Raw genomic sequence first — 25,083 nt, forward strand, 5'->3', positions numbered from 1 at the left:
TTACAGTGGCTCATGCCTGTGACCCCAGCATTTTGTGAGGCCGAGGCAGGAGGATCACTTGAGCTCATGAGTTCGAGATCAGCCTGGGCAACATGGTGAAACCCAGTCTCTACTAAATATACAAAAAGTTAGCCAGGAATGGTGGCACACACCTGAGGTCTCAGCGACTCGCGAGGCTGAGGTGGGAGGATCACGTGAGCTCGGAGGTTCAAGGCTGCAGTGAGTCAAGAATACGCTACCGCACTCCAGCCTGGGCAACAGAGTGACATCCTGTCTCAGAAAACAAACAAACCTCTGTGGGATGACCCTCGAATTGTGCTAACAGAGCCTTGTCCTGGGGCCTCCTCATCAGACTCTGGGAGAGAGAAGGGGCCCGGGCGGTTGGCAGATTTCCTTTTATTGGTTCCAGACGGTTTGTGGAAGGAAGAGATGGGGCCATCTAGAAGCCGGCGGGCTCGCCCAGTGCCCCAAACACCGCCACCCTGAAGTAGTGTTGGAAGCTGCTCCAGGGATGTTGCAGCCCTAAGCATAGTGACAGGTGGGGGCAGGAGCAGCAGGGGTCCCCGAGGTGCTGAGAGGCTGGTGAGGGCAGAGAGAAGTGACCTCCTGGGGCTGTGGCCCCTGTTGGCCCTATGTGCTTGGAGCATGCTGGCGCGTGTCTGTCGGGTCTCCGGTCACGCCAAGGCCTCCTGCCCTGACCACCAGCAACGCCGGCCTCGACGTGGCTGAAGCTGGACGTGTGACCTTGACCCGGTGAGGGGGTCCTGGGAGGGCTCAGTTGCTGCCGTTGCTGTCGTCACTGTCCAGGTACGCACCCAGCTGGCTCAGGGAGGACGCACCAGGCGTCGGGGGTGCAGGGTCGGCCTCCTTCCTGCTCTGTGGGGCTCCTGGAGGGAGAGCGAGAGTGAGCTCATCTCAGCTCCAGAGCAGACGGGCCAGGGACAAGGTCTGGAGCATGGGGCCGGCCACCTCTGCAGGTTTGCAAGGCCCAGAGGCGACAGCATGTGAATGACCTGGCCTTTCTGGATGGCACCTGATGGGACCCCTTGTAGATTTACATCTGCACACTCGGGACTCAACAGCTCCGCTTCTGAACAATGGCCAACGCAAACCCAGCGCAGGCAGGCAACGTGCGCTGCCAAGAATGGAAATGGCGCAAAGTTCAAATCCAGTCACTGTGGACTTAATCGCCTTAGCAGAAATCATACTAAGGCAATTAAGAGGGGCAGATTCTACGCCCGGCTGTGAAAGCCACTCTGACTCTCGGTCTTTTCCTCTGACAAATGGGATAATTTTTTTTTTTTTTTTGAGATGGAGTCTCACTCTGTCACCCAGGCTGGAGTGCAGTGGCGCGATCTTGGCTCAGGGCAACCTCTGCTTCCCAGATTCAAGAAATTCTCCTGCCTCAGCCTCCCAAGTAGCTAGGATTACGGGCACCCACCACCATGCCCGGAAAATTTTAGTAGAGATGGGGGTTTCACCATGTTGGCCAGGCTGGTCTTGAACTCCTGACCTCAAGTGATCCGCCGGTCTTGGCCTCCCAAAGTGCTAGGATTACAGGTGTAAGCCACTGCACCCGGCCAAATGGCATAATTTTTTACCAGCACTGATAAAAATGTCTCAAATGTCTCAAAGGCTCGCCGTGTGCCAGGATCAGGATCTACTCAAGTGCCACTGCTCATGGAATCAACCCAAACCCAGGGGCTGACCCTATCTACGTGAGGTAGGTCCCCTTGGCTGCATTTTACAGGATAGGACACTGAGGCCCCGCTGGGGGGAAAGTCCCTTGGCCAAGGCCATAGGACAAGCAGGTATGGGTGTGGGGAATCTGCCCCCGGGCTGCTCGGCTCCGAATTCTGGTCTTAACCACCAGGCAACGCTGATGCCACCCCAAATCTCCATCCCCCGGGGCTGGAGGTGTGGGGCTCTCCTCCCTACAGAGCACCAGGTATGTGACAACAGAGACACACATGCCATACAGACAGCCCCGGAGGTGGGACGGGAGATCTGGGCATCTGCTGACAGTGAAGGCTGGGCAGGGAAGCACGGATTCAACATTTATTTTACACACTCCCACGTGACTTGGGCTTTAAAAGCAAGCACTGGCTCCTTTTGTAATTAAAAGACAAAAAGAGGCCGGCCGCAGTGGCTCACACCTGTAATCCCAGCATTTTGGGAGGCCGAGGTGAGTGGATCACCTGAGGTCGGGAGTTCCAGACCAGCCTGACCAACATGGACAAATATCATCTCTACTAACAATACAAAAATTGAGCCGGGCATGGTGCTGTAGTCTCAGCTACTTGGGAGGCTGAGGCAGAGAACTGCTTGAACCCGGGAGGCGGAGGTTGTAGTGAGCCGAGATGGCGCCACTGCACTCCAGCCTGGGCAACAGAGCAAGACTCTGCCTCAAAAAAAGAAAAAGAAAAAAGACAAAAAGAAGCTGCCTGCCTTCTCTGCTCACTCCACTAATTGGTCCTGTGGGGGTCACAGGCTGCCCCCCACCCACCCCATGAAGGCTCTATAATTGCACAGGGAGCGCTGCCGCCACCTAGAGGCCACTATAGAAACCAGGCCAGGCTCTGGGAAATCTGTGACCTTACCTGGAGCGGGGGCCGCCTGAGGCTGCCCGTTGCTGCAGTCTGGGTCAGCCTTTGCCTTCTTCACCACGACCAGCCTCGACAGTGGGGGCCGGCTGCCCAGGCTGCCAACGCTCTGCTCCCAGACCTCCACCTTCCTCTTGGGCTTTGGGGCCTGCAGGTGATGGGGACACGTGTGGGGGTCTGGCCCGGATCCAGGGCCCAGTCTGGCCCCTCTGCCCCAACCCCTGCTCACTGCCCCATGCCCACTCTTCCACTGCTGCGCTGACCACCTTCCTCCTCTGCTCTAAACTCCTCTATGGCTCCCCACTGCCCTAGGCTTGGCACTCAAGGTCTCTGCCCATTCCCCATTCCACATATCCTGTCCTGGCACTTACCTGAATCACACCGTGGCTTCTCATCTCCACGCCTTTACCTATGCTATTCCCTTCACCAAGGATGCCCCCTTTTCCATGCACTCACTTGGTGAACTCCTACTCACCCTTCAATACCCAACACAAGACACCCCTCCTCTGAGAAGCCCATCATGGTTCAAGCTCGTATGCAGGCTGCATGTCCACGCTCACAGTGCCCTCTGCTGGCTGTTATAATTCTCTCCCCAACTCTGCTGTGAGCTCCTGTCTTCCCCACTGCTGGCTCTGTGGTGCCACAAACAGTTCCTGGCACAAGGAGGTGCTCAATGTACTTGAGAGAACAAGTGAAAATGGAGGAAGCCACCTTGAGAAAGAGTTAGGGGCAGGTAGAAAAGACCTCCAGCTCCTTAATGGCAACAGAAGGTACCCTTTAATCTATTTTATTTATTAAAAAAATTTTTTTAGGGGGGAAGGTCTCACTCTATTGCCCAGGCTGGAGTGCAGTGGTGTAATCACAGCTCACTGCAGCCTCGAACTCCTGGGCTCAAGCGATTCTCCTGCCTCAGCCTCCTGCAGGTGCACGCCACCATGCCGGGCTAACATTTTTAATTTTTGTAGAGACGGGATCTCGCTATGTTTCTCAGGCTGGTCTCGAACTCCTGGCTCAAGCGATCCCCCTGTCTCAGCGTCCCAAAGAGCTGGGATGACAGGCGTGAGCCACTGCATCTGGCCTCTTTAATCTGTTTTACGTTTAAATAGAGGAAGTGGTAACCACTGGGTTAAGGAAGTCCCAGTGGGTGCTCTGCCCTCACAGAGCTCACCGTGTGGGGAGGGAGAGGGACAAGGAGACCAAGACCCAGGACAACATCCGTCTGGGTGAGAGAGAAGGCAGGGTGCGTGAGCTTGAACTGTGAGGATAAGCTTCTCAGAGGAAGGGCGTCTTGCATTGGGTATTGAAGGGTGAGTAGGAGTTCACCAAGCGAGTGCGTGGAAAAGAGGGCATCCCAGGTAAGGGGAATGGCATGGGTAAAGGCGTGATGAGAAGCCACAGTGTGATTCAGGAAGTGCCAGGGCAGGCTATGTGGGATGGAGAATGGGCAGAGACCTTGAGTGCCAAGCCGACGGTGTGAGCAGCAGCCACTGCTAAGGCGTTGGAGAGGCCTCCTTAAAGTTGTGGCTCTGGGCTGGACGTGGTGGCTCACGCCTCTAATCCAGGCACTTTGGGAGGCCAAGGTGGGTGGATCACGAGGTCAGATCGAGACCATCCTGGCTAACACGGTGAGACCCCATCTCTACTATGAATACAAGAAATTAGCCAGGCTTGGTGGTACATGCCTGTAGTCCCAGCTACTCAGGAGACTGAGGCAGGAGAATTGCTTGAACTTGGGAGGCGGACGTTGCAGTGAGCCGAGATCACGCCACTGCACTCCAGGTTGGGTGACAGGGCGAGACTCCATCTCAAAAAAAAAAAAAAGGCGTGGCTCTGGGCTGATGTCAAAATGAGGAAAAGAAGTCAAAAGGCACAGATGGCCAGGTGCAGTGGCACACACACCTGTAATCCCAACACTTTGGGAGGCCGAGGTGGGTGGACCAATTGAGGTCAGGAGTTCGAGACCGGCCTGGTCAACACGGTGAAACCCTGTCTCTTTATAAATAAAAAGAAAATACAAAAGTTAGCCAGGTGTGGTAGCACACGCCTGTAAACCCATCTACTCAGGAGGCTAAGGCAGGACAATTGCTTCAGCCTGGGAGTTGGAGGTTGCAGTGAGCTGAGACTGTGCCACTGTTCTCCAGCCTGGGCGAAAGAATGAGACCGTCTCAAAAAAAAAAAGTTACCTAGGTTAGTTCCCAAACCTGTTTCTACAGGTGGTACTCATCATCATTAAACTAAACTAAGGATTGGGAGGCCAAGGCGGGAGGACTGTTTGAGGATAGGAGTTTGAGACCAGCCTGGACAACATACAGACTTGTCTCTAAGAAAAAAAAAGAAGAAAATTAAAAATTAGCTGGCTATGGTGGCATGCACCTGTGCTCCCAGCTACTTGAGAGGCTGAGGTGGGAGGGTCATTTGAGCCCAGGAGTTGGAGGCTGCAGTGAGTTGTGATCGTGTCACTGCACTCCAGCCTGGGTGACAGAGCAAGACCTCCTTTCTAAAATAAAAATAAAACAAATCAAGAAAATGCAAGTGTGGAGATACTCCTTCCGATAAAAGTTAGGGTGAAGGTTTGAAAAGTCTTTTTTTTTTTTTTTTTTGAGACGGAGTCTCGCTCTGTCGCCCAGGCTGGAGTGCAGTGGCGCAATCTCGGCTCACTGCAAGCTCCACCTCCCGGGTTCACGCCATTCTCCTGCCTCAGCCTCTCCGAGTAGCTGGGACTACAGGCGTCCGCCACCACGCCCGGCTAATTTTTTGTATTTTTTTTTTTAGTAGAGACGGGGTTTCACCGTGGTCTCGATCTCCTGACCTCGTGATCCGCCCGCCTCGGCCTCCCAAAGTGCTGGGATTACAAGCGTGAGCCACCGCGCCCGGCCTGGTTTGAAAAGTCTTGATGAAGGTGAATCATGTAAAACCAAATAAAACACCTGCTATCAAATCAGGTACAGGCACAAGACTGAGCGAGTAAATCATAAAAGGTTGGACTGCTTTCAAAGTAGCTTTACTCTGTTGATTCATTTAAAAAAATAAAAAAGAGGAAGTTGTAGACGATGAATTCTGGGAGTGGTTTATGCGAGAACCACAGTGTGAGAACTCTAATCAGGGGATACAGCTTCAAAGAAAGTGTCTTTTAGAAAAATGTCTTGGGGCCAGACATGGTGGCTGATGTCTGTAATCCCTGTGCCTTTAGAGGCCAAGGCAGGAGAACTCCCTGAGGCCAGGAGCATGAGACCAGCCTGGGCAACACAGCAAGACGGCATCTCTGCAAAAAGAATTCGAAAAATTAGGGGCCAGGTGCAGTGGCTCACGCCTGTAATCCCAGCACTTTGGGCGGCTGAGGCAGGTGAATCATTCGAGGTCAGGAGTTCTAGATCAGCCTGGCCAACATGGTGAAACTCCATCTCTACTAAAAATACAAAAATTAGCCAGGCGTGGTGGCAGGTGCCTGTAATCCCAGCTACTTGGAAAGCTGAGGCAGGAGAGTCGCTTGAACCCGGGGGCGAAGGTTGCAGTGAGCCGAGATCGCACCAATGCACTCCAGGCTGGGCAACAAGAGTGAAACTGTCTCAAAAAAAAAAAAAAAAAGAAAGAAAAGAAAAATTAGCCAGGCGTGGTGGTGCGTGCCCGTGGTCCCAGCTGCTCAGGAGACTGAGGTGGGAGGACAGCTTGAGGCCAGGAGGTTGAGGCTGCAGTGAGCTGGGACTGCATCACTGCACTCCAGCCTGGGCAACAGAGCAAGACCCTGTGTCAAACAAACAAACAAACAAAAACAAAAAAGGAAGAAAGAGCGATCGTTTCTTTTTTTTTTTTTTTTTTTTTGAGACGGAGTCTCACTCTGCCGCCCAGGCTGGAGGGCAGTGGCGCGATCTCCACTCACTGCAAGCTCCACCTCCCAGATTCACGCCATTCTCCTGCCTCAGCCTCCTGAACAGCTGGGACTACAGGTGCCCACCACCACACCTGGCTAATTTTTTGTATTTTTAGTAGAGGCGGGGTTTCACCGTGTTAGCCAGGATGGTCTCGATGTCCTGACCTCGCGATCCACTTGCCTCGGCCTCCCAAAGTGCTGGGATTACAGGCGTGAGCCACTGCGCCCAGCCGAGAACAATTATTTCTGTGTGTCTGTGTTATTGGTTTATGAGCCCCTACTTTTACCACCTTCTTCAATGAACAAACCAGAGTGGCTGAGGCCACCTTGGATGAGTCAGCTGTGGTGGAAAATGCTGGTCATCCGCCAAAACTCCTCCCTCCCTTCTTTTTTTTTTTTTTTTTTTTTGAGATAGAGTCTCACTCTGTTGCCCAGGCTGGAGGGCAATGGCACAATCTCGGCTCACTGCAACCTCTGCCTCCCAGGTTCAAGCGATTCTCCTGCCTCAGCCTCCTGAGTAACTGGGATTACAGGCGCCCACCACCATGTCCGACTAATTTTTGTATTTTTAGTAGAGACAGGGTTTCTCCATGTTGGTCAGGCTGGTCTCAAACTCCTGACCTCAGACGATCCACCTGCCTCGGCCTCCCAAAGTGCTGGGATTACAGCACTTTGAGCCACGGTGCCCGGCCTCCCTTCGTTCTAGTTAGCAGCACAGACAGGCACGGACCAGCTGGAGGATGCATCTCACAGTTTCCTTCACCACCAGATGGGCCTTGTGACTATGCTGCGGCCTCTGGCATGAGAAGAACTGAGGTGGGCCGCATCTGAGGCTGGGTGGTCCTCCACACACTTTTTGGCTTCCCACAGCCAGACCCTGAAGGTGCTCTGAGCCAGCTGTGACCACGGCGCAGGAAGCCATGCTCCAGGAGAAGGAAGGAGCCTGAATCCCTGAATGGCTCCATGGAGCAGAGCTGCCCGAAGTCCTAGACTGTCAGCCCAGGGCTATTATGTGACTGAGAAATAAATTCCTATGTTCTTTCTTTACATTCTCTTATTTCGGCAGCTTAAACAGGGGTTGGCGAATTACAGACCCATAGGCCTGCCACCGGTTTTAGTAAATTAAGTATTTTTTCTTTTTTTGAGACAGAGTCTCCCTCTGTCGCCCAGGCTGGGGTGCAGTGGCACCATCTTGGCTCGGTGCAACCTCCGCCTCCCGGGTTCAAGCGATTCTCCCGCCTCAGCCTTCTGAGTAGCTGGGATTACAAGCGTAAGCCACTGCACTCAGCCTTAATTTTTGTTTATTTTAGACAGAGTCTCACTCTTGCTCAGGCTGGAGTTCAGTGATACTGATACAGCTCACTGCAGCCTTGACCTTCTGGGCTCAAGCGGTCCTCCTGCCTCAGTCTCTCAAGTAGCTGGGACCACAGACATGCACCACCACCCATAACTAATTTTTGTAATTTTGTAAAGAAGGGGTCTCACTTTGTTGCCCAGGCTGGTCTCAAACTCCTGGCCTCAAGCGATCCTCCCGCCTTGGCATCCCAAAATGCTGGGATTACAGGCATGAGCCACTGCACCCAGCCTATAAATAAGCTTTGCTGGCACTAGGCAACGCCCACTTATTTACACCTGATCACTGTTGTTTTGGGCTATAGCCACAGAGTGGAGGAGTTAGGATGCAGACTGGCCTTTTAAGAAAAAGTCAAGCTCTGGCCAGGCACGGTGGCTCACACCTGTAATCCCAGCACTTTGGGAGGCCGAGGCGGGCAGATCATGAGGTCAAGAGATTGAGACCATCCTGCCCAACACGGTGAAACCCCATCTCTACTAAAAATACAAAAAATTAGCCGGGTGTGGTGGCGGGCGCCTGTAGTCCCAGCTACTCGGGAGGCTGAGGCAGGAGAATCGCTTGAACCTGGGAGGCAGACGTTGCAGTGAGCCAAGATTGCGCCACTGCACTCCAGGCCTGGCGACAGAGTAAGACTCCGTCTCAAAAAAAAAACAAAAAACAAAAAACCACAAAACAAAAAAACAAAAATAAAAACAAAAGAAAAACAAAAGAAAAAGTTAAGCTGACCCCTGGCTTCAGTTGTCCCTAGTTCACCTGGGAGCCCCCGGGACTCAGGCAGCCCCCCTTACCTCGTCGAGGATGGCGGTGGGGTTGGGCCGAACGGCTGGCTTCAGGGGTGCGGAAGCAGCCTCATCCTCTGAGTCGGAGTCCTCCAGCAGTCTTCGCTTTCTGGCTTCCTCCAACAGGGCCCTGTGGGATGGAAGATGGGAACCTGGATGTGCTGTTTGGGGAACAGTGCCTGGGATGCACCTGCTGGGGTGGCGAGGGGCCTGGGTGCCTGGAGACCTCTTCCTGCCCTCGGTGAGCAGGGGTGGGAGGGAGTAGGGGGAGCACAGGTTACTTTTTTTTTTTTTAAGAGACAAAGTCTCACTCTGTCACCCAGGGAGGGTGAAGTGGCACAATCATAGCTCACTGCAACCTCAACCTCCTGGGCTCAAGCGATCCTCCCCACTCAGCTTCCTGAGTAGCTGGGTCCACAAGCATGTGTCCCTATGCCTCGTTAAATTTTATTTCATTTTATTTTTGAGACAGAGTCTCGCTCTGTTGCCCAGGCCGGAGTGCAGTGGTGCAATCTTGGCTCACTGCAACCCCCACCTCCCAGGTTGAAGCGATTCTCCTGCTTCAGCTTCCCAAGTAGCTGGCATTACAGGTGCCTGCCACCACACCCGGCTAATTTTTGTATTTTTTTTTTTCTTTTTTGAGATGGAATCTTTTTTTTTTTTTTTTTTTTTTTTTTGAGACGGAGTCTTGCTCTGTCGCCCAGGCTGGAGTGCAGTGGCACGATCTCGGCTCATTGCAAGCTCTGCCTCCCAGGTTCACGCCATTCTCCTGCCTCAGCCTCCGAGTAGCTGGGACTACAGGCGCCCGCCATCCCGCCCGGCTAATTTTTTTTGTATTTTTTTAGTAGAGACGGGGTTTCACCATGTTAGCCAGGATGGTCTCGATCTCCTGACCTTGTGATCCGCCCGCCTCGGCCTCCCAAAGTGCTGGGATTACAGGCTTGAGCCACCGTGCCCGAGATGGAATCTTTGTTGCCCAGCCTGGAGTGCAGTGGCATGATCTTGGCTCACTGCAACCTCCGCCTCCTGGGTTCAAGTGATTCTCCAGCCTCAGCCTACCGAGTAGCTAGGACTACAGGCACGCACCACCGTGTCCAGCTAATTTTTGTATTTTTAGTAGAGGCGGGGTTTCGCCATCTGGGCCAGGCCCGTCTCTAATTCTGGGAGTGGTTTATGCGAGAACCACAGTGTGAGAACTCTAATCAGGGGATACAGCTTCAAAGAAAATGTCTTTTAGAAAAATGTCTTGGGGCCAGACATGGTGGCTGATGTCTGTAATCCCTGTGCCTTTAGAGGCCAAGGCAGGAGAACTCCCTGAGGCCAGGAGCATGAGACCAGCCTGGGCAACACAGCAAGATGGCATCTCTGCAAAAAGAATTCGAAAAATTAGGGGCCTACATCCCCTTACCTGGGATGCCCCCTTTTCTAAGCACTTGCTTGGTGAACTCCTATTCGCCCTTCAATACCCAATGCAAGACGCCCTTCCTCTGAGAAGCTCATCCTCACAATTGAAGCTCACGCACCCTGGCTTCTCTCTCACCCAGATGGATGTTGTCCTGGGTATTGGTCTCCTTGTCCCTCTCCCTCCCCACACGGTGAGCTCTGTGAGAGCAGAGCACCCATTGGGACTTCCTTAACCCAGTGGTTACCACTTCCGCTATTTAAACATAAAACAGATTAAAGAGGCCAGATGCAGTGGCTCACGCCTGTCATCCCAGCTCTTTGGGACGCTGAGACAGGGGGATCGCTTGAGCCAGGAGTTCGAGACCAGCCTGGGCAACATAGCGAGACGCTGTCTCTACAAAAATTAAATATGTGAGCTAGGACTACAGGCATGCACCACTGTGTCCAGCTAATTTTTCTATTTGTAGTAGGGGCAGGGTTTTGCCATCTTGGCCAGGCTGGTCTCGAACTCCTGACCTCAGGTGATCCACCCGCCTCGGCCTCCCACAGTGCAGGATGGCAGGCGGGAGACCCCGCGCTCGGACCCTTCTACTTTTTTACATTAACTCTTCCGTGTCCACCGAGGGCAGTGGTGTGGTTAAGGCCTGGATGCCGGAACCAGCCTGTCTGGATGGAGCCTGGAGGGTAACCTTGGTGGGGCTCATGCCTGGACCTCCCTGGACCTCCGTCCCCTCCACGATAAAGATCACACGGACCCCCAGGGCTGTGTGGGTAGTGAGGTTAGAGCCACGCCCGGCGCCTGGAAGGCGCAGGATGAACGCAGGCTCCCAACACTGTTCTGCATGGTATCGCTGATCTGCACACCCGTCAGGCACTGACGACGAATCTAACATAAACCAAAACCTGCTGGAAGCCCTGGGGACACAGGAGAGGCCACCACGTCCATGTCCTTACAGCTCAGATTCTAAAGGAGGGAGGGGAGATGAGGCACCAGGAAAGGAGGGGATCAGCACGCAGGCTCAGAGGTGGTCGGCGTCAAAGGCATTCACCAGCCAACCACAGGGGTTCACATCTGTCATCCAGCACTTCGGGAGACTGAGGCAGGAGGATTGCTTGAGGCCAGGAGTTCAAAATCAGCCTGGCCAACATAGCAAGGTCCTGTCTGTACAGAAATAAAAACAATTAGCTGGGCATGGTGATGTGTCCCTGTGGTCCCAGCTACCCAAAAGGCTGAGGCAGGAGGATCGCTTGAGCCCAGGAGATGGAGGCTACAGTGAGCTATGACTGCACCACTGCCCTCCAGCCTGGCGACAGAGCAAAAGCCTGCCTCAACGAAAAAGAAAAGTGTCGGCCGGGCGCGGGGGCTCACGCCTGCAATCCCAGCACTTTGGGAGGCCGAGGCGGGCGGATCACAGGGTCAGGAGATCGAGACTAGCCTGGCTAACATGGTGAAACCCCGTCTCTACTAAAAAATACAAAAAATCAGCCGGGCGTGGTGGCGGATGCCTGTAGTCCCAGCTACTCTGGAGGCTGAGGCAGGAGAATGGCATGAACCCCGGAGGCGGAGCTTGCAGTGAGCTGAGATCGCACCACTGCACTCCAGCCTGGGCGGCAGAGGGACACTCCATCTCAAAAAAAAATAAAAAAAAGAAAAAAAGAAAAAGAAAAGCGTTCACCCAGGAGGCCTGAGGCTGTGTCCTCAGAAAGCAGCTGGTGAGGGCGGCCCTTGGTGGGTGTCCGGGAGCCTGTGCTGGGGGCCTCCCATTCTCATGGATGGGACGGGCTCTGGGGCCTCAGCTGTTCCTGCAAACACCATGGTTGATGCATGACCCCTGCTTTCCTCTGGAGTCTGGAATCCTAGCACGGGCCAGGCAGTGGGGGCTGTGGGACCAGGCCCCATAGGAACCCCACGCTGGGTCTCTAGGAGCTTCCCTAGTGATGGTGCCTCTCTCGAGCCCTCCGGGCTGGTGCTAGGGGATGAGGCGTGTCCTGTGAAGCTCCACCAGGAGAGGATCTGGAAGGCCTGGCCCCCGACACACCACACATGCCTTTTCCTTTTGCTGAATCTGCTGTGTCCTCTCGCTGTGACAAACGGCAGCCACGCGGGCAACCATGTGCTGAGTCACAGTGCCCGGCAGTAGCCTGGGACCCCCGAGACAGACGCCGCAAGGGAGAAAGTGAGATGGGCGGTGGGAAAGGGGTCCCTGCAAAGGTGACACTCCAGAGAGCGGGGGAAGGGTCTGGGACAGAGGCAGTGCCTGCCGGTGCAGAGGCTGCGAGGTGGGGGTGGGTTGGGCCAGCCCTGACTCACGCGGTCTCCTGCTCGTCCTCCTCCTGCTCCTGTCTCCGCCGCTCCTCCTCCGACAGGCGGTGCTGCCGCAGCATGGCCTCGAAGTCCACGTGCGCCTGCCGCTGGTTCAGGTCTTTCAGCTCCTGGAGGTTCTCCAGCACCTCCATCTCCAGCTTGGAGTCCTTGGTCCGGTTCTCTAGCACCTGGCGGGCGCGGGGCGGTGGGGCTGAGTGCATGGGGATCGCACCCCAGGGCAAACCCTGTCTGGCCTCGGGGGCCACCGTGGGCCACGGGAGGAACCCCTACCCCCATGTTTCCATCCTGCTCAGGGAACCCCCTGCCCATGCCCAGCGCTGTGTCCATTTCACAGGTGAGAACACTCAGGTCTGGGAAGGGAAAGTGACCACATGGGGCTGGGCAGTGGTCGAGCTGGGATCTGAGCCCCGGGGCAGGGTAGGGTGGAAAGAGGCCTGCTCTGGACTCAGGTGGCCTGGATTTCCGGCCTGGTGCCATCTTTCAGTAAGAATAATAAGGAAAAATTTGGCCAGGCGCGGTGGCTCACGTCTGTAATCCCAGCATTTTGAGAGGCCGGGGCGAGCAGATCACCCCGGGGTGAGCAGATCACCTGAGGTCAGGAGTTCGAGACCAGCCTGGCCAACATGGTGAAACCCTGTCTCTACTAAAAATACAGGCTGCGTGTTATGGGTCACGCCTGTAATCCCAGCACTTTGGGAGGCCAAGGCAGACAGATCACTTGAGGTCAGGAGTTCGAGACCAGCCTGGCCAACATGAAACCCCATCTCTACCAAAAATACAAAAATTAGCCAGGCGTAGTGGCATGTGCCTGTAATCCCAGTTACTTGGGAGGCTGAGGCAGGAGAATTGCTTGAACCTGGGAGGCAGAGGTTGCAGTGAGCCAAGATTGCACCACTGCACTCCAACCTGGGTGACAGAGTGAGACTCCATCTCAAAAAAATAAATAAATAAAAATAAAAGTAAAAACACAAAAATTAACCAGGCGTGGTAGCACACACCTGTAATCCCAGCTACTTGAGAGGCTGAGGCAGAAGAATCACTTGAACCCGGGAGGCAGAGGTTGCAGTGAGCTGAGATTGTGCCAATGCATTCCAGCCTGGGTGACAGAGCGAGACTGTATCTCAAAAATAATAAGGAAAAATTGTAAAAGACAACCTGAGCACCTACTGTACACCAGGCCCTGGGCTAAGACGTTTCTATATGCCATCTTATTTAATCCTCACAACCCCCATTTTACAGAAAAGGAAACTGAGGCTGAGGGAGGCGAGTCCAGCGGCCACACGAACCTGAGAAGTGGCTTTGGAGCCAGGCAGGCTGGGAGTGAATCCTGCCTGGCTGCCTCCCGGTGCTGTGACCTTGTTGTATTTACCCTTTGGAAAAATGGCAATTCTGACAGTTTAAAAGTATGTCCACGAATTCTCCAATGCTCCTCCCTTTAAGGGGTGGAGGTGACTCCCCTCCTCTTGAGCAGGGGCTGGACAAGCTACTTGCACTAATGGAATATGACAGAAATAATGGCACATAACTTCTGAGACTAGGACATAAAAGCACAGAGCTTCCTCCTTGCTCTCACTCTCGGGTCATGTGCTCTGGGATAGGCAGCCGCCATGTTGTGAGGATGCTCAAGCAGCTCCCCACACAGCGAGGAACTGAGGCCAACAGCCAGTAGAGGGAGCCAGTTTGCGAGTGGCTCCTCCAGCCCCAGTCCAGCCTTCAGATGATACTGCCCTGGCCAACACCTTGACTGCAACCTCATGGGAGCCCCCAAGCCACAGCCACCCAGCTCAGCTGCTTCTGGATGCCTGACTCTCAAAAACTGTGGGGTAATAAATGTTTGTTGTTTTAAGTCACTAAGTTTTGGGATAACCTGTTATGTAGCAATAGCTGACTAATACCAGGGTAAGAGCACTTTGCTGTCAGTGTGGAAGTAACTCAATTCACAGACAGACAGCAGTGCGACAGGCCCAGGCACACACCAAACCCTTGCCAAGGCTCATTTCCCTCCCTGTTGCTCTGCATGGCCATGGAAAATGTTGTATCTGCTCTGATGTGGCTTGCTCAGAAAACTCACATTTGGCAGGGGTGGGTGGGTCCAGGAATAGATAGGAATGGATGGGAAATATGGAAGCAGGAGGGGACAGCAGGGAAGACAGTCATTTAAAAATTTATTATATATATACGTGTATATACGTGTGTGTGTGTGTGTGTGTGTGTGTGTATATATTTTTTTAGCAACAGTCTTGCTCTGTCTCCCAGGCTGCAGTGCAATGGTGTGATCATAGCTCACCACAGCCTCAACTTCCTGGGCTCAAGTGGTCCTCCTGCCTCAGCCTCCCTAGTAGGTGGGACCACAGGTGCACACCACTATACTTGCCTAATTTTTGTTGTTGTTGTTGAGACAGAGTTTTACTCATCACCCAGGCTGGAGTGCAATGGCGCGATCTCAGCTTACTGCAACCTCTACCTCCTAGGTTCAAGCAATTCTCCTGCCTCAGCCTCTTGAGTAGCTTGGATTACAGGTGCGTGCCACTATGCCTGGCTAAATTTTTGTATTTTTAGTAGAGACAGGGTTTCGCCGTGTTGGCCAAGCTGGTCTTGAACTCCTGACGTCAGATGATCCGCCTGCCTTGGCCTCCCAAAGCACTTGACTAATTTTTTTTTTTTTTTTTTGACACAGAGTCTTGCTCTGTCGCTCAGGTTGGAATGCAGTGACATGATCTCGGCTCACTGCAACCTCTGCCTCCTGAGTTCAAGCAATTCTCTGCCTCAGCCTCCCGAGTAGCTAGGATTACAGGCGTCTGCCACTATGCCCGGCTAATTTTTTGTATTTTTAGTAGAGACGGGGTTTCACCCTCTTGGCCGGGCTGGTCTTGAACTCCTGACCTTGTGATCCACCTCCCTTGACCTCCCAAAGTGCTGGGATTACAGGTGTGAGCCACCACACCTGGCCAGCACCTGGCTAATTTTTTAATGTTTTGTAGAGACAGAGTCTCACTATATTGCCCAGGCTGGTCTTGGACTCCTAGAGTCAAGTGATCCTCCTGTCTCAACCCCTAAAGTAGCTGGGACTACAGGTTCAAGCCACCATGCCTGGCTCCTTTTAATATTTCTGAGAAAATACAAAATTGTCCTATTGGAAGTGAACATAATTTCTTTTATTTATTTATTTTTTTGAGACAGAGTCTTACTTTGCTGCCCAGGCTGGAGTGCAGTGGTTTGATCTTGGCTCACTGCAAACTTTTTCTCCCAGGTTCACACAATTCTCCTGCTTCAGCCCCCCGAGTAGCTGGGATTACAGGCATGCGCCACTATGCTTGACTAATTTTTTTTTTTTTTTTTTGGATACGGAATCTCACTCTGTTGCCAGGCTGGAGTGCAGTGGTGCCATCTCGGCTCCCTGCAACATCTGCCTCCTGGGTTCAAGCAATTCTCCTGCCTCAGCCTCCTGAGTAGCTGTAATTACAGAAGCACGCCACCACGCCTGGCTAATTTTTGTATGTTTAGTAGAGACAGGGTTTCACCATGTTGGTCAGGCTGGTCTCAAACTCCTGACCTCGTGACCCACCCACTTCAGCCTCCAAAAGTGCTGGGATTACAGGTGTGAGCCACTGCGCCCAGTGTTAAGTTTTTAAATCTTTAGTAGGAACAGGGTTTCGCCATGTTGGCCAGGCTGGTCTAGGACTCCTGACCTCAAGTGATCCTCTCGCCTCAGCCTCCCAAAGTGCTGAGATTACAGGCGTGAACCACTATGCCTGGCCTCCTGGGGACATCTTGAAGTTTTATCAACCACGCCCCCAACCCCATCTTCCTTCCTTGGGGACCTGAGGCAGGAAGGGCACACCCATCGGCACACACACGCACCCACACACACAGTGCCCGTGAACACCTGCACAGCCCCCGACTCACCTTCATGGGGTTGTTCAGCTCCTCGTCCTCCCGCTCCTTCTGCACCCTCTTCTCCTCCTCCTCCAGGAGCTTCTCAGCCTGGAAATTCCGCGTGGCTCCATGCTCCATGGTGTAGTCTGTGTTTTCAGGGTCTGTCTGCGGGGAGGATAGACAGATATCAGCTCCTACATCCCCAGGCACCAGAATCTTCTAAAGTACCACCAGCAGATCAGGGCCCCTTCTCTCTGATTTTTACTGGCTCTACTACCTTCTCTTTTTCTTGTCTTATTGCTTTGGCTGGTGAGATTTCTTCCTAGTGCTCCTCCTATCTCCATGGGCAAAAATGCCCAACTCCCTGGCATGGACTTTAAGACTCTTCTCATCTGCCCACTGCCTCCCTGCAGCCTCCACTCCCTACCCTCAACATGACTGCAAACAAACTCTCCAACGAGGCGGGTAGATCACTGGAGGTCAGGTATTCAAGACCAGCCTGGCCAACATGGCGAAACTCCGTCTCTACCAAAAAGACAAAAATTAGGCAGGGCAAGGTGGTGCACGCCTGTAACCCCAGCTACTCTGGAGGCTAAGGCATGAGAATCACATGAACCTGGGAGGTTGAGGTTACAGTGAGCTGAGATCGCGCCACTGTACTCCAGCTACAAAGTGAGACCCTGTCTCAAAAAAAAAAAAAAGAAATCTCCAAGGCTTTGTACCTGTTGTGATTTTTGCCCTTTGTATTTATTAACACCTTTTCTTTGATTATAAATCACATGTACAAATATGTATAGAGCATGCCCCTGTTTTTGTTTATTGAATAGAGTGGCTAAATACACCCTGGTATCTTAAATTACACACTGGAACAGAAAAGTGACATTAGCAGAAAAATTGAAATCTACCTTCGGTCTAAATGCTAATAGTAACACTATGTTTTTTGTTTTTTTTGGGACAGGGTCTCACGCTGCTGCCCAGGCTGGAGTGCAGTGGCAGGATCATGGCTCACTGCAACCTCAGCCTCCCAGGTTCAAGCAATCCTCTCACCTTAGCCTCCCGAGTAGCTGGGACTACAGGTATGCACCACCACACCTGGCTAATTTTTGAATTTCTTTTCGGTAGAGACAGGGTTTCACCATGTTGCCCAGGCTGGTCTCTAACTCTTGGGCTCAACCGATCCTCCTGCTTTGGCCTCCAAAGTGCTGGGATTACAGGCATGAGCCACTGTGCCCAGCCACAGCCTACAATGTAATGGTAACATTCCACCTTTAGTTTCTTTTTTTAATTAAAATTTGTGTGTGTGTGTGTGTGTGTGTGTGTGTGTGTGTGTGTGTGTGTAGACACGGACAGGGTCTCACTATGTTGCCCGGGCTAGTCTTGAACTTCTGGTCTCCAGCAATCCTCCTGCCTTGCCTTCTCAAAGTGCCGGGAGTGAGCCACCATGCCTGGCCCCACCCTTAGTTTCTTACTGTGACAGATGTACTCTGGTTATGTAAGATGCTAATATGCGGGGAAGCTGGTGAGGGGTAGGTGAAAACTATCTGTACTATCGTTGGAACTTTTCTGTAAATCTTCAAGTATTTCAAAAAAAGTTTTTGTTTGTTTGTTTTTTTGCGGACAGGGTCTCACTCTGTCACTCAGGCTGGAGTATAGCGGTGAAATCACGGCTCACTGCAGCCTTGGCCTCCCAGACTCAATTGATTCTCCTGCCTCAGCCGCCCAAGTAGCTAGGACTACACAGCATGCCATCCTGCCCAGCTGATTTTTATATTTTTTGTACAGACGGGATCTCACTATGTTGCCCAAGCTGGTCTTCAATTCCTGGATTTAAGCAATCCTCCTCCCTTCACCTCCCAAAGTGTTAGGATTACAGGCGTGAGCCACTGCACCCAGCCAAAATATTATTATTATTATTTATTTTTGTATTTTTTTATTAGAGTTGGGGTTTCATCACATTGGCCAGGCTGGTCTCGAACTCCTGACCTCAACTCATCAGCTTGCCTTGGCCTCCCAAAGTGCTGCGATTATGGCTGTGAGCCACTGCGCCCGGCCCAAAATGTTTTTTTTAATCAAAGAAAAAAGCTTATGGCAAAAAAGTATTCAAAGAGTACTTAAGCATAGGAAGAGAAAATTTTAAGTTATCTTCAGTCTTTCCTTAAATCCTCAAGTAACAAATAAAAGTCAAATTGCGATTTTTATTGGCTGTATAATATTCCATTGCATGCTTTTTTTTTTTGAGACGGAGTTTCACTTTGTTGCCCAGGCTGGAGTGCAATGGCACAATCTCGGCTCACTGCAGCCTCTACCTCCTGGGTTCAGGCGATTCTCCTGCTTTGGTCTCCCAAGTACCCGAGATTACAGGTGTGCGCCACCATGCCTGGCTCACTTTTGTATTTTTAGTAGAGATGGGGTTTCACCATGTTGGCCAGGCTGGTCTCAAACTCCTGACCTCAGGGGCTCTCTTTCCTGCCTTGGCCTCCCAATCTGCTGGAATTACAGGCATGAGCCACTGTGCCCGGCTGTTTTTTTTTTTTTTAGACGGAGTCTTGCTCTGTCACCCAGACTGGAGTATAGCGGTGCAATCTTCGCTCACTGCAACCTCTGCCTCCCAGCTTCAAGCGATTCTGCCTTAGCCTCTTGAGTAACTGGGATTATAGTCCGCCACCATGCCCAGTAATTTTTGTATTTTTAGTAGAGATGGCATTTTGCCATGTTGGCTAGGGTGGTCTTGAACTTCTGACCTCAGGTGATCCACCCGCCTTAGCTGCCCAAAGTGCTGGGATTACAGGCGTGAGCCCGGGCCAGCCTGCACGCTAATTTGTTCTTCTCATCCCTTATTACTACCTATCTAGGTTGCTTCTGTCTTTTTGCCTTTATATAGAATGCTGCCATGAACCTCTCCCCCAAACTGTTGTCTCTTTCTTGGGGATAAACTGAAATGAGATTCCCTGGATGGAGAGGACTGGAGTAAGGAACCCCAGGGCCCACCCTGATCTGAGGTGTGCTGGGGGAGAGGGACAGGCCTGGCTGGCCGTCTCATCTACCTTGAAGGTGATCTCTGCCAGGCAGCGCGTGCACTTGATGTAAAAGCGGAAGATGGGCAGGCCCAGGTAGACCTCGTTCTGCACCGTCTCCTTCCGAGCGTTGAATTTCTTCCCCTTGTAGATGTATTCTCCGCAAGTCTTACACCTGCGGGCCAGGATGTAGGGACGTGAGCTGTCTTGGGACTCTGGCTCCCACTGGTAGGCTGTCCCTGCGGCATCCTGCAAGATCACTGCTTGCTTGCCTCCAGCGATGGGGAGCTCCCTCCTTCAAGAGGCAGGCTGCCTCGCCCTGTGTCCAAATTTCCTCTACCTGAGAACTTCGTGTTCTCATTCATATCTTCCTGGGGCTCAGTCCAAGTGTCGCCTGTTTGGGAAGCCCCGAGTAGGTGAGGCCTGCCTGTCATGCACTCCCAGAAGCAATCTTGGTGCGTACGGGGCACCCCACCCTCCAGGAGGAAAGATGCCACACAGAAAACTGCTGCCCCACCCCCCTCTTCCCCTCCTACGCTGGGCTCTGCTCCCCAGCCCAGCATACCCGCCTCCTGTCTGATCCTGCAAACACCCCCAGCTCAGTCCCAGCTCAAGGCCTTTGCTCCTACGGTCTCATGGCCGGTGACACCCTTCATCCTCAGACCTCAGCGCCACCAGCATTTTCCCTGATGTCGCCCTGACTACTCCAGCTACCTATAGCCCTCCCTCCTGCGCCACCACCTTCTGGGGCCCGTGCACCTGCATGACTACCAATGTTCTCTACTTCCCATTAGACTGTGGGCTCCATGAGGCCAGGGACTTTGTTTCTGGCACCCAGCACAGACCCTGGCACACAGCAGGTGTCCAATAAATGAGTGTTGAATGAATAAATGAATGAATGAGGGGGAGGAGTAGATAGGCCAACAACACATGGGCATAAACCAAATTTCACTGACCCAGATGTCTCTTTCCTCGTTAGGTGCGTGATTTCAGATATGCTAGAGCATGAAAAGGTGTGGGGTTTAGAGTTGGTGAAATACAATAATTCTGAAGTGCTGTAAAGGGCAAGATCTGGGTACTGTGAGTGGGGATGACAGAGGCCTCCCGGAGGGGGGAGATTAGAGCCATGACCTATGGCAGACAAGAGGAGCCTGCCATGTGTACGCAGAAGGAGAAGGCCAGGTGCGGTAGCTCACGCCTGCAATCCCAGCACTTTGGGAGGCCAAGGAGGGCAGATCACCTGAGGTCAGGAGTTCGAGACCAGCTTGGCCAACATGGTGAAACACCAACTCTACTGAAAATACAAAAATTAGCTGGGCGTGGTGGTGCACGCCTGTAATCCTAGCTACTCAGGAGGCTGAGGCAGGAGAATCGCTTGAAGCTGGGAGGTGGAGGTTGCAGTGAGCTGAGATCACGCCACTGCACTCCAGCCTGGGTGATACAGCAAGACTCTGTCTCAACAAAAAAGAAAAGAAAAGAGAAGAGAAGAGAAAAGAAAAGAAAAGAAGGAGGGAGAGAGTTCCAAGCAGGGGCAGCAGTGTGTGCAAAGGCCCTGGGGTAGGAACGAGCTTGGCTGTTGGAGTAGCTGAAATATATCTATGGGGCTGCATCTCTGTGGGGTCCTATCCTCTCTGCTCACACGTTTACTAACCACCATGATCTCAAGGCAGGCACTGGCTGGGGGGCTCTAAAAATCCAGAGCTTAATCCCAAATGGTGAGGCGAAGGAGGGTTGGAATGATCAATGTCTGAGCCAGGAGACTGTCTAAGACCAGTGATCTGGTCTTAACACTGGACGAGTCACCTCTGCGGATGCCAGGCACTGCATCCTTCAGCCATGACTGGTGTGTGGGGTCACGCGGGGGGTGCTCACCTCATGTTGAAGGGGGCCATCAGTCGCACCACGTACTGCCGGTCTTTGGGGAGCTTGAGTTTGGGGATCTTTGATGGGTCAAAGTCTGGCGGGTAGTATTTCTGCAGGGGAGGAAAGAAACATTGGGGGAGTTATTTTCAGAAGGAGGGGCAGGACATGGCAGAGGGAACGGGCTCTGGGGAGCTGTGTCGGGGGTCCCCAAGCCCACCCCAGGTTCTGCGACAGGCAGGGAGGATTCGCAGGACTCAGTACAGTCGGAGGGAGGCCAGGCACAAGCTTCCTGACTCTCTCCCAGTGGAGTCATACGGGACGCATTTAATTCTCCTAAATACCAGTCATGACAATACACGTGAAATGCTGTCTACACGGGAAACTCTAAAAAGCCAGGGTTTGTTTTTGTTTTTGTTCTGAGATGGAGTTTTGCTCTTGTCGCCCAGGCTGGAGTCCAGTGGCACGATCTTGGCTCACTGCAACCTCCGCCTCCTGGATTCAAGCGATTCTCCCGCCTCAGCCTCCACAGTAGCTGGTATTACAGGCGCCCACCACCACACCCCGCTAATTTTTGTATTTTTAGTAGAGATGGGGTTTCACCATGTTGGCCAGGCTGGTCTGGAACTCCTGACCTCAGGTGATCCACCTGCCTTGGCCTCCCAAAGTGCTGGTATTACACGCGTGAGCCACCATGCCCTGCCCTTTGTAGAGGTTAAGCGTTGGTTAGCGCTTCTGTTGTTCGGGCAGGAGACCGAGTTCCCCAAAGTGTCCCAACTCCCCAGCAATTCTGTAGAGGGTAAACCAGGACTGTTAGCTCAGCCTCCCAATCACGATACTACATTCGTTTCCTACAGAGTCATCTCCCTGGATCTGATTCCTGAGTAGCTGAAACCTGCAGGGCTCAGTTTACTCATCTGTGAAACGGGCACACTGTCCTCTGTCTCCAAGAGTCTTTGCACGCATTCCTTGAGGTAAGGTGGATAAAGTGCTCTTTGCAGTGTCTGGCACCCAGTAGGTGCTCCAAACACAAAGTGCTTTATTTTCCAGTGGTGCAGTGGAGTTATCTGTCATAATCCGTACTCACACTTCCTTTGTATCCCAGGGCTCCTGTTTCCCAGGAGTTCCTACAGCAAGCCTGAGACTGCTCTCCTAGAAAGACCTGTGTGGGGCCGGGCGTAGTGGTTCACGCCTGTAATTCCAGCACTTTGGGAGTCTGAGGTGGGTGGATTGCCTGAGCTCAGGAGTTCAAAACCACCCTGGGCAACATGGTGAAACCTCATCTCTACTAAAATACAAAAAAAATTAACCGGGCATGGTGGCGGGCACCTGTAGTCCCAGCTACTCAGGAGGCTGAGGCAGGAGAATCGCTTGAACCCAGGAGGCAGAAGCTGCAGTGAGCCAAGAACGTGCCACTGCACTCCAGCCTGGGAAGCAAGAGCAAAATTCCGTCTCAAAAAACAAAAAAAACATAAGTGTGCCAACAGTATAGTTTATAATGAACCTCTGCTTTTATTCTGGGAGTCTGGAATCTTGGCCACTGTCAGGCAGAGGGTATCTGCAAGACCAGACACCAGTAAAAACAAACACACAACACACACCTCTCCAAAGAACACGATTGGCTACAGTCCCCAAGTGGGACGGGGCTTCTCAGAGCCACGCCCCTCAAGAGGAGGGCACAACAGTACGGCAAGTATTTTAAGGAAGTCCCGCCCCCCAGGTAACATGATTGGATCATTCCCTCCGGGAAAAACCCTATCTCGTGAAGTGATTGAGTAAAAGCCCAAGCCACGCCCCACAGGTGACTGGCTACACCCCAGCCCAGAAGGGAAGACTTAGCGAAGGCCCACCCACCACGGGAGGTGATGGGGCGGAGTCTGGGGCGGAGTCTGGGGCGGAGTCTGGGGCGGAGTCTGGGGCGGAGTCTGGGGCGGAGTCTGGGGCGCCCCATCCCGCGGAAGGCCGTTGGGAAAGAAGGGTTCCAAAGAGGAGATCTCAGGAAGCTCCTCCCTCTGCCGGAGTTCCGGGATGTCCTGCTCCGATTGGAAAGCCCCAGTCGCCCAACACTTACGTTTAATACTTTTCGCTCCGACATCTTTGCCGCCTAATCACCTCGCAAGCACCTGAGAAATGGTTAGGCTGGGTAATTATCGAGCTTTTCCGACGGAAGCCTTACTTCCGTAAACGTCACTTCCTTCAGCCTCTATTATTGGCTGCAGCATACATAGCACACCTCTTTCATTGGTTCCAATCCCCGCCTATCAAGCAGGAAGTCCCGGCGTCTTCCCTCCGGAGTTGCAACTTGAGTAGCGCGAAATAAGGGTTCCGGGAGCCATGTGGAATTGGAGAATTTTGTATAGTGCGCTGCGCCCCCTAGAAGCGGGCAGCGGCTCGTTAACATTTAGTAACGTGACCTGGCTGCGCGACGCGACAGCCCTTGTTCTTCATTCTTTTATTCAGCAAATATGTATTATGCGCCTGCCTTGTATTCTGGGCTCTGGGAATCCACACATCGTTCCTGTGCCAGCAACTCTCACATGGGGTTGGGGCCATACATAGGGTGACTTAAGAGGACCCTGGACGCCTCTTGAGTCACAGACATTGACTTAAAGATCAGGCTCCAAACCCACTTCCTAAACATAGGCAGTGTCTCCCAAATGTCCCTCCATTGCCCACCTGTGCCTTCCCCTTAAAGAAGACTTCCCATCCCATTCCTTCCCCAGCCTCCTCCCCCACCTTTCATGGACGTTTCCTCTGTGTCAGATTGTTCCAGGAAAGGGGTCCAGATCCAGACCCTAAGAGAGGGTTCTTGGATCTCGTGCAAGAAGGAATTCAGGGCGAGTCCACAGTGCAAAGCAAAAACAAGTTTATTTAGAAAGTAGATGAATAAAAGAATGTCTACTCCACAGACAAAGCAGCACCGAGGGCTGCTGGTTGCCCATGTTTATGGTGATTTATTGATGATATGCTAAACAAGGGGTGGATTATTCATACCTCCCTTTTTTAGACCATATACGGTAACTTGTTGATGTTGCTGTGGCAATTATTTATTTATTTATCTTTTGAGGAGTCTTGCTCTGTTGCCCCAGCTGACGGGCAGTGGTGCGATCTTGGCTCACTGCAACCTCCACCTCAGGATTTAAGTGATTCTCCTGCCTCAGCCACCCAAGTAGCTGTGATTGCAGGCGTGTTCCACCATGCCTGGCTAATTTTTGTGTTTTTAGTAGAGACAGGGTTTCATCATGTTGGCCAGGCTGGTCTCGAACTCCTGACCTCAAGTGATCCGCCCACCTGAGCCTCCCAAAGTGCTGGGATTACAGGTGTGAGCCACCACACCCAGCCTGCCATAGTATTTGTAAACTGTCATGGCGCTGGTGGGAGTGTAGCAGTGAGGACAACCACAGGTCATTCTTGTCCCCATCTTGGTTTTGGCCAGTTTCTTCACTGAAACCTGCTTCATCAGCAAGGTCTTTATGACCTGTATATTGTGCCAACCTCCTATTTCATCCCGTGACTCAATATGCCTTAATCGTCTGGGAATGCAGCCCAGGAGGTCTCAGCCTTGTTTTACCCGGCCCCTACTCAAAATGGAGTCGCTCTGCTTCAAATGCCTCTAACAAGATGACTTGCTCACTAAATGCGGACCCATGAGAGAACAAGACCGAAGACTCCAGCCTGGCAAGGTGGCTCACCTCTAGAATCCCAGCACTTTGAGAAGCTGAAGTGGGAGGAGTGATTGAGCCCCGGAGGTCAAGACCAGCCTGGGTAACATAGCAAGACCCCATCGCTACTTTAAAAAAGAAAAGACACAAGACTCCCACCCTCACAGGGATCACTGTCTGATGGGACAGACAGACAATAGACAAAAAAGACCATTTCAGGGCATGGGGAATGATCAGAATGTTAGGGAAACAGGCGCATAGGAGAGCCAGGGTGACACCATTTTAAAATCAACTCCATTTTTTTTTTTTTTTTAAGACGGAGTCTCTGTGTCACCCA

The 25,083-nt window shown here is 52.5% G+C and overlaps 1 protein-coding gene across 1 annotated transcript; it reads right to left on the reverse strand.

The window, feature by feature from the left end:
- Window positions 1-380: 380 nt before the first annotated feature.
- On the reverse strand, window positions 381-23,247 carry YJU2 (YJU2 splicing factor homolog). Its single transcript, XM_030796521.1, has 8 exons — window positions 23,156-23,247; window positions 21,097-21,197; window positions 19,255-19,399; window positions 16,241-16,375; window positions 12,320-12,501; window positions 8,614-8,734; window positions 2,601-2,751; window positions 381-887 (listed from the first exon to the last, which is right to left on the reverse strand). Exons 1-8 carry the CDS (start codon window positions 23,177-23,179, stop codon window positions 775-777), a joined length of 972 nt encoding a protein of 323 aa, XP_030652381.1. The 5' UTR covers window positions 23,180-23,247; the 3' UTR covers window positions 381-774.
- Between the last annotated feature and the right edge of the window lie 1,836 nt (window positions 23,248-25,083).

This window comes from Nomascus leucogenys, chromosome 17 (assembly GCF_006542625.1).
Source record: "Nomascus leucogenys isolate Asia chromosome 17, Asia_NLE_v1, whole genome shotgun sequence".
Lineage (NCBI taxonomy): Eukaryota > Metazoa > Chordata > Mammalia > Primates > Hylobatidae > Nomascus > Nomascus leucogenys.

Coding starts and splice junctions, on each gene's coding strand:
- YJU2 (XM_030796521.1), bottom strand. CDS start 23,179: ATGTCGGAGCGAAAAGTATTAAAC. Junction 19,400..21,096: donor ATGGCCCCCTTCAACATGAG/GTGAGCACCCCC, acceptor CCTGGCCCGCAG/GTGTAAGACTTGCGGAGAAT. Junction 12,502..16,240: donor AGCTGAACAACCCCATGAAG/GTGAGTCGGGGG, acceptor CGCGCCCGCCAG/GTGCTAGAGAACCGGACCAA.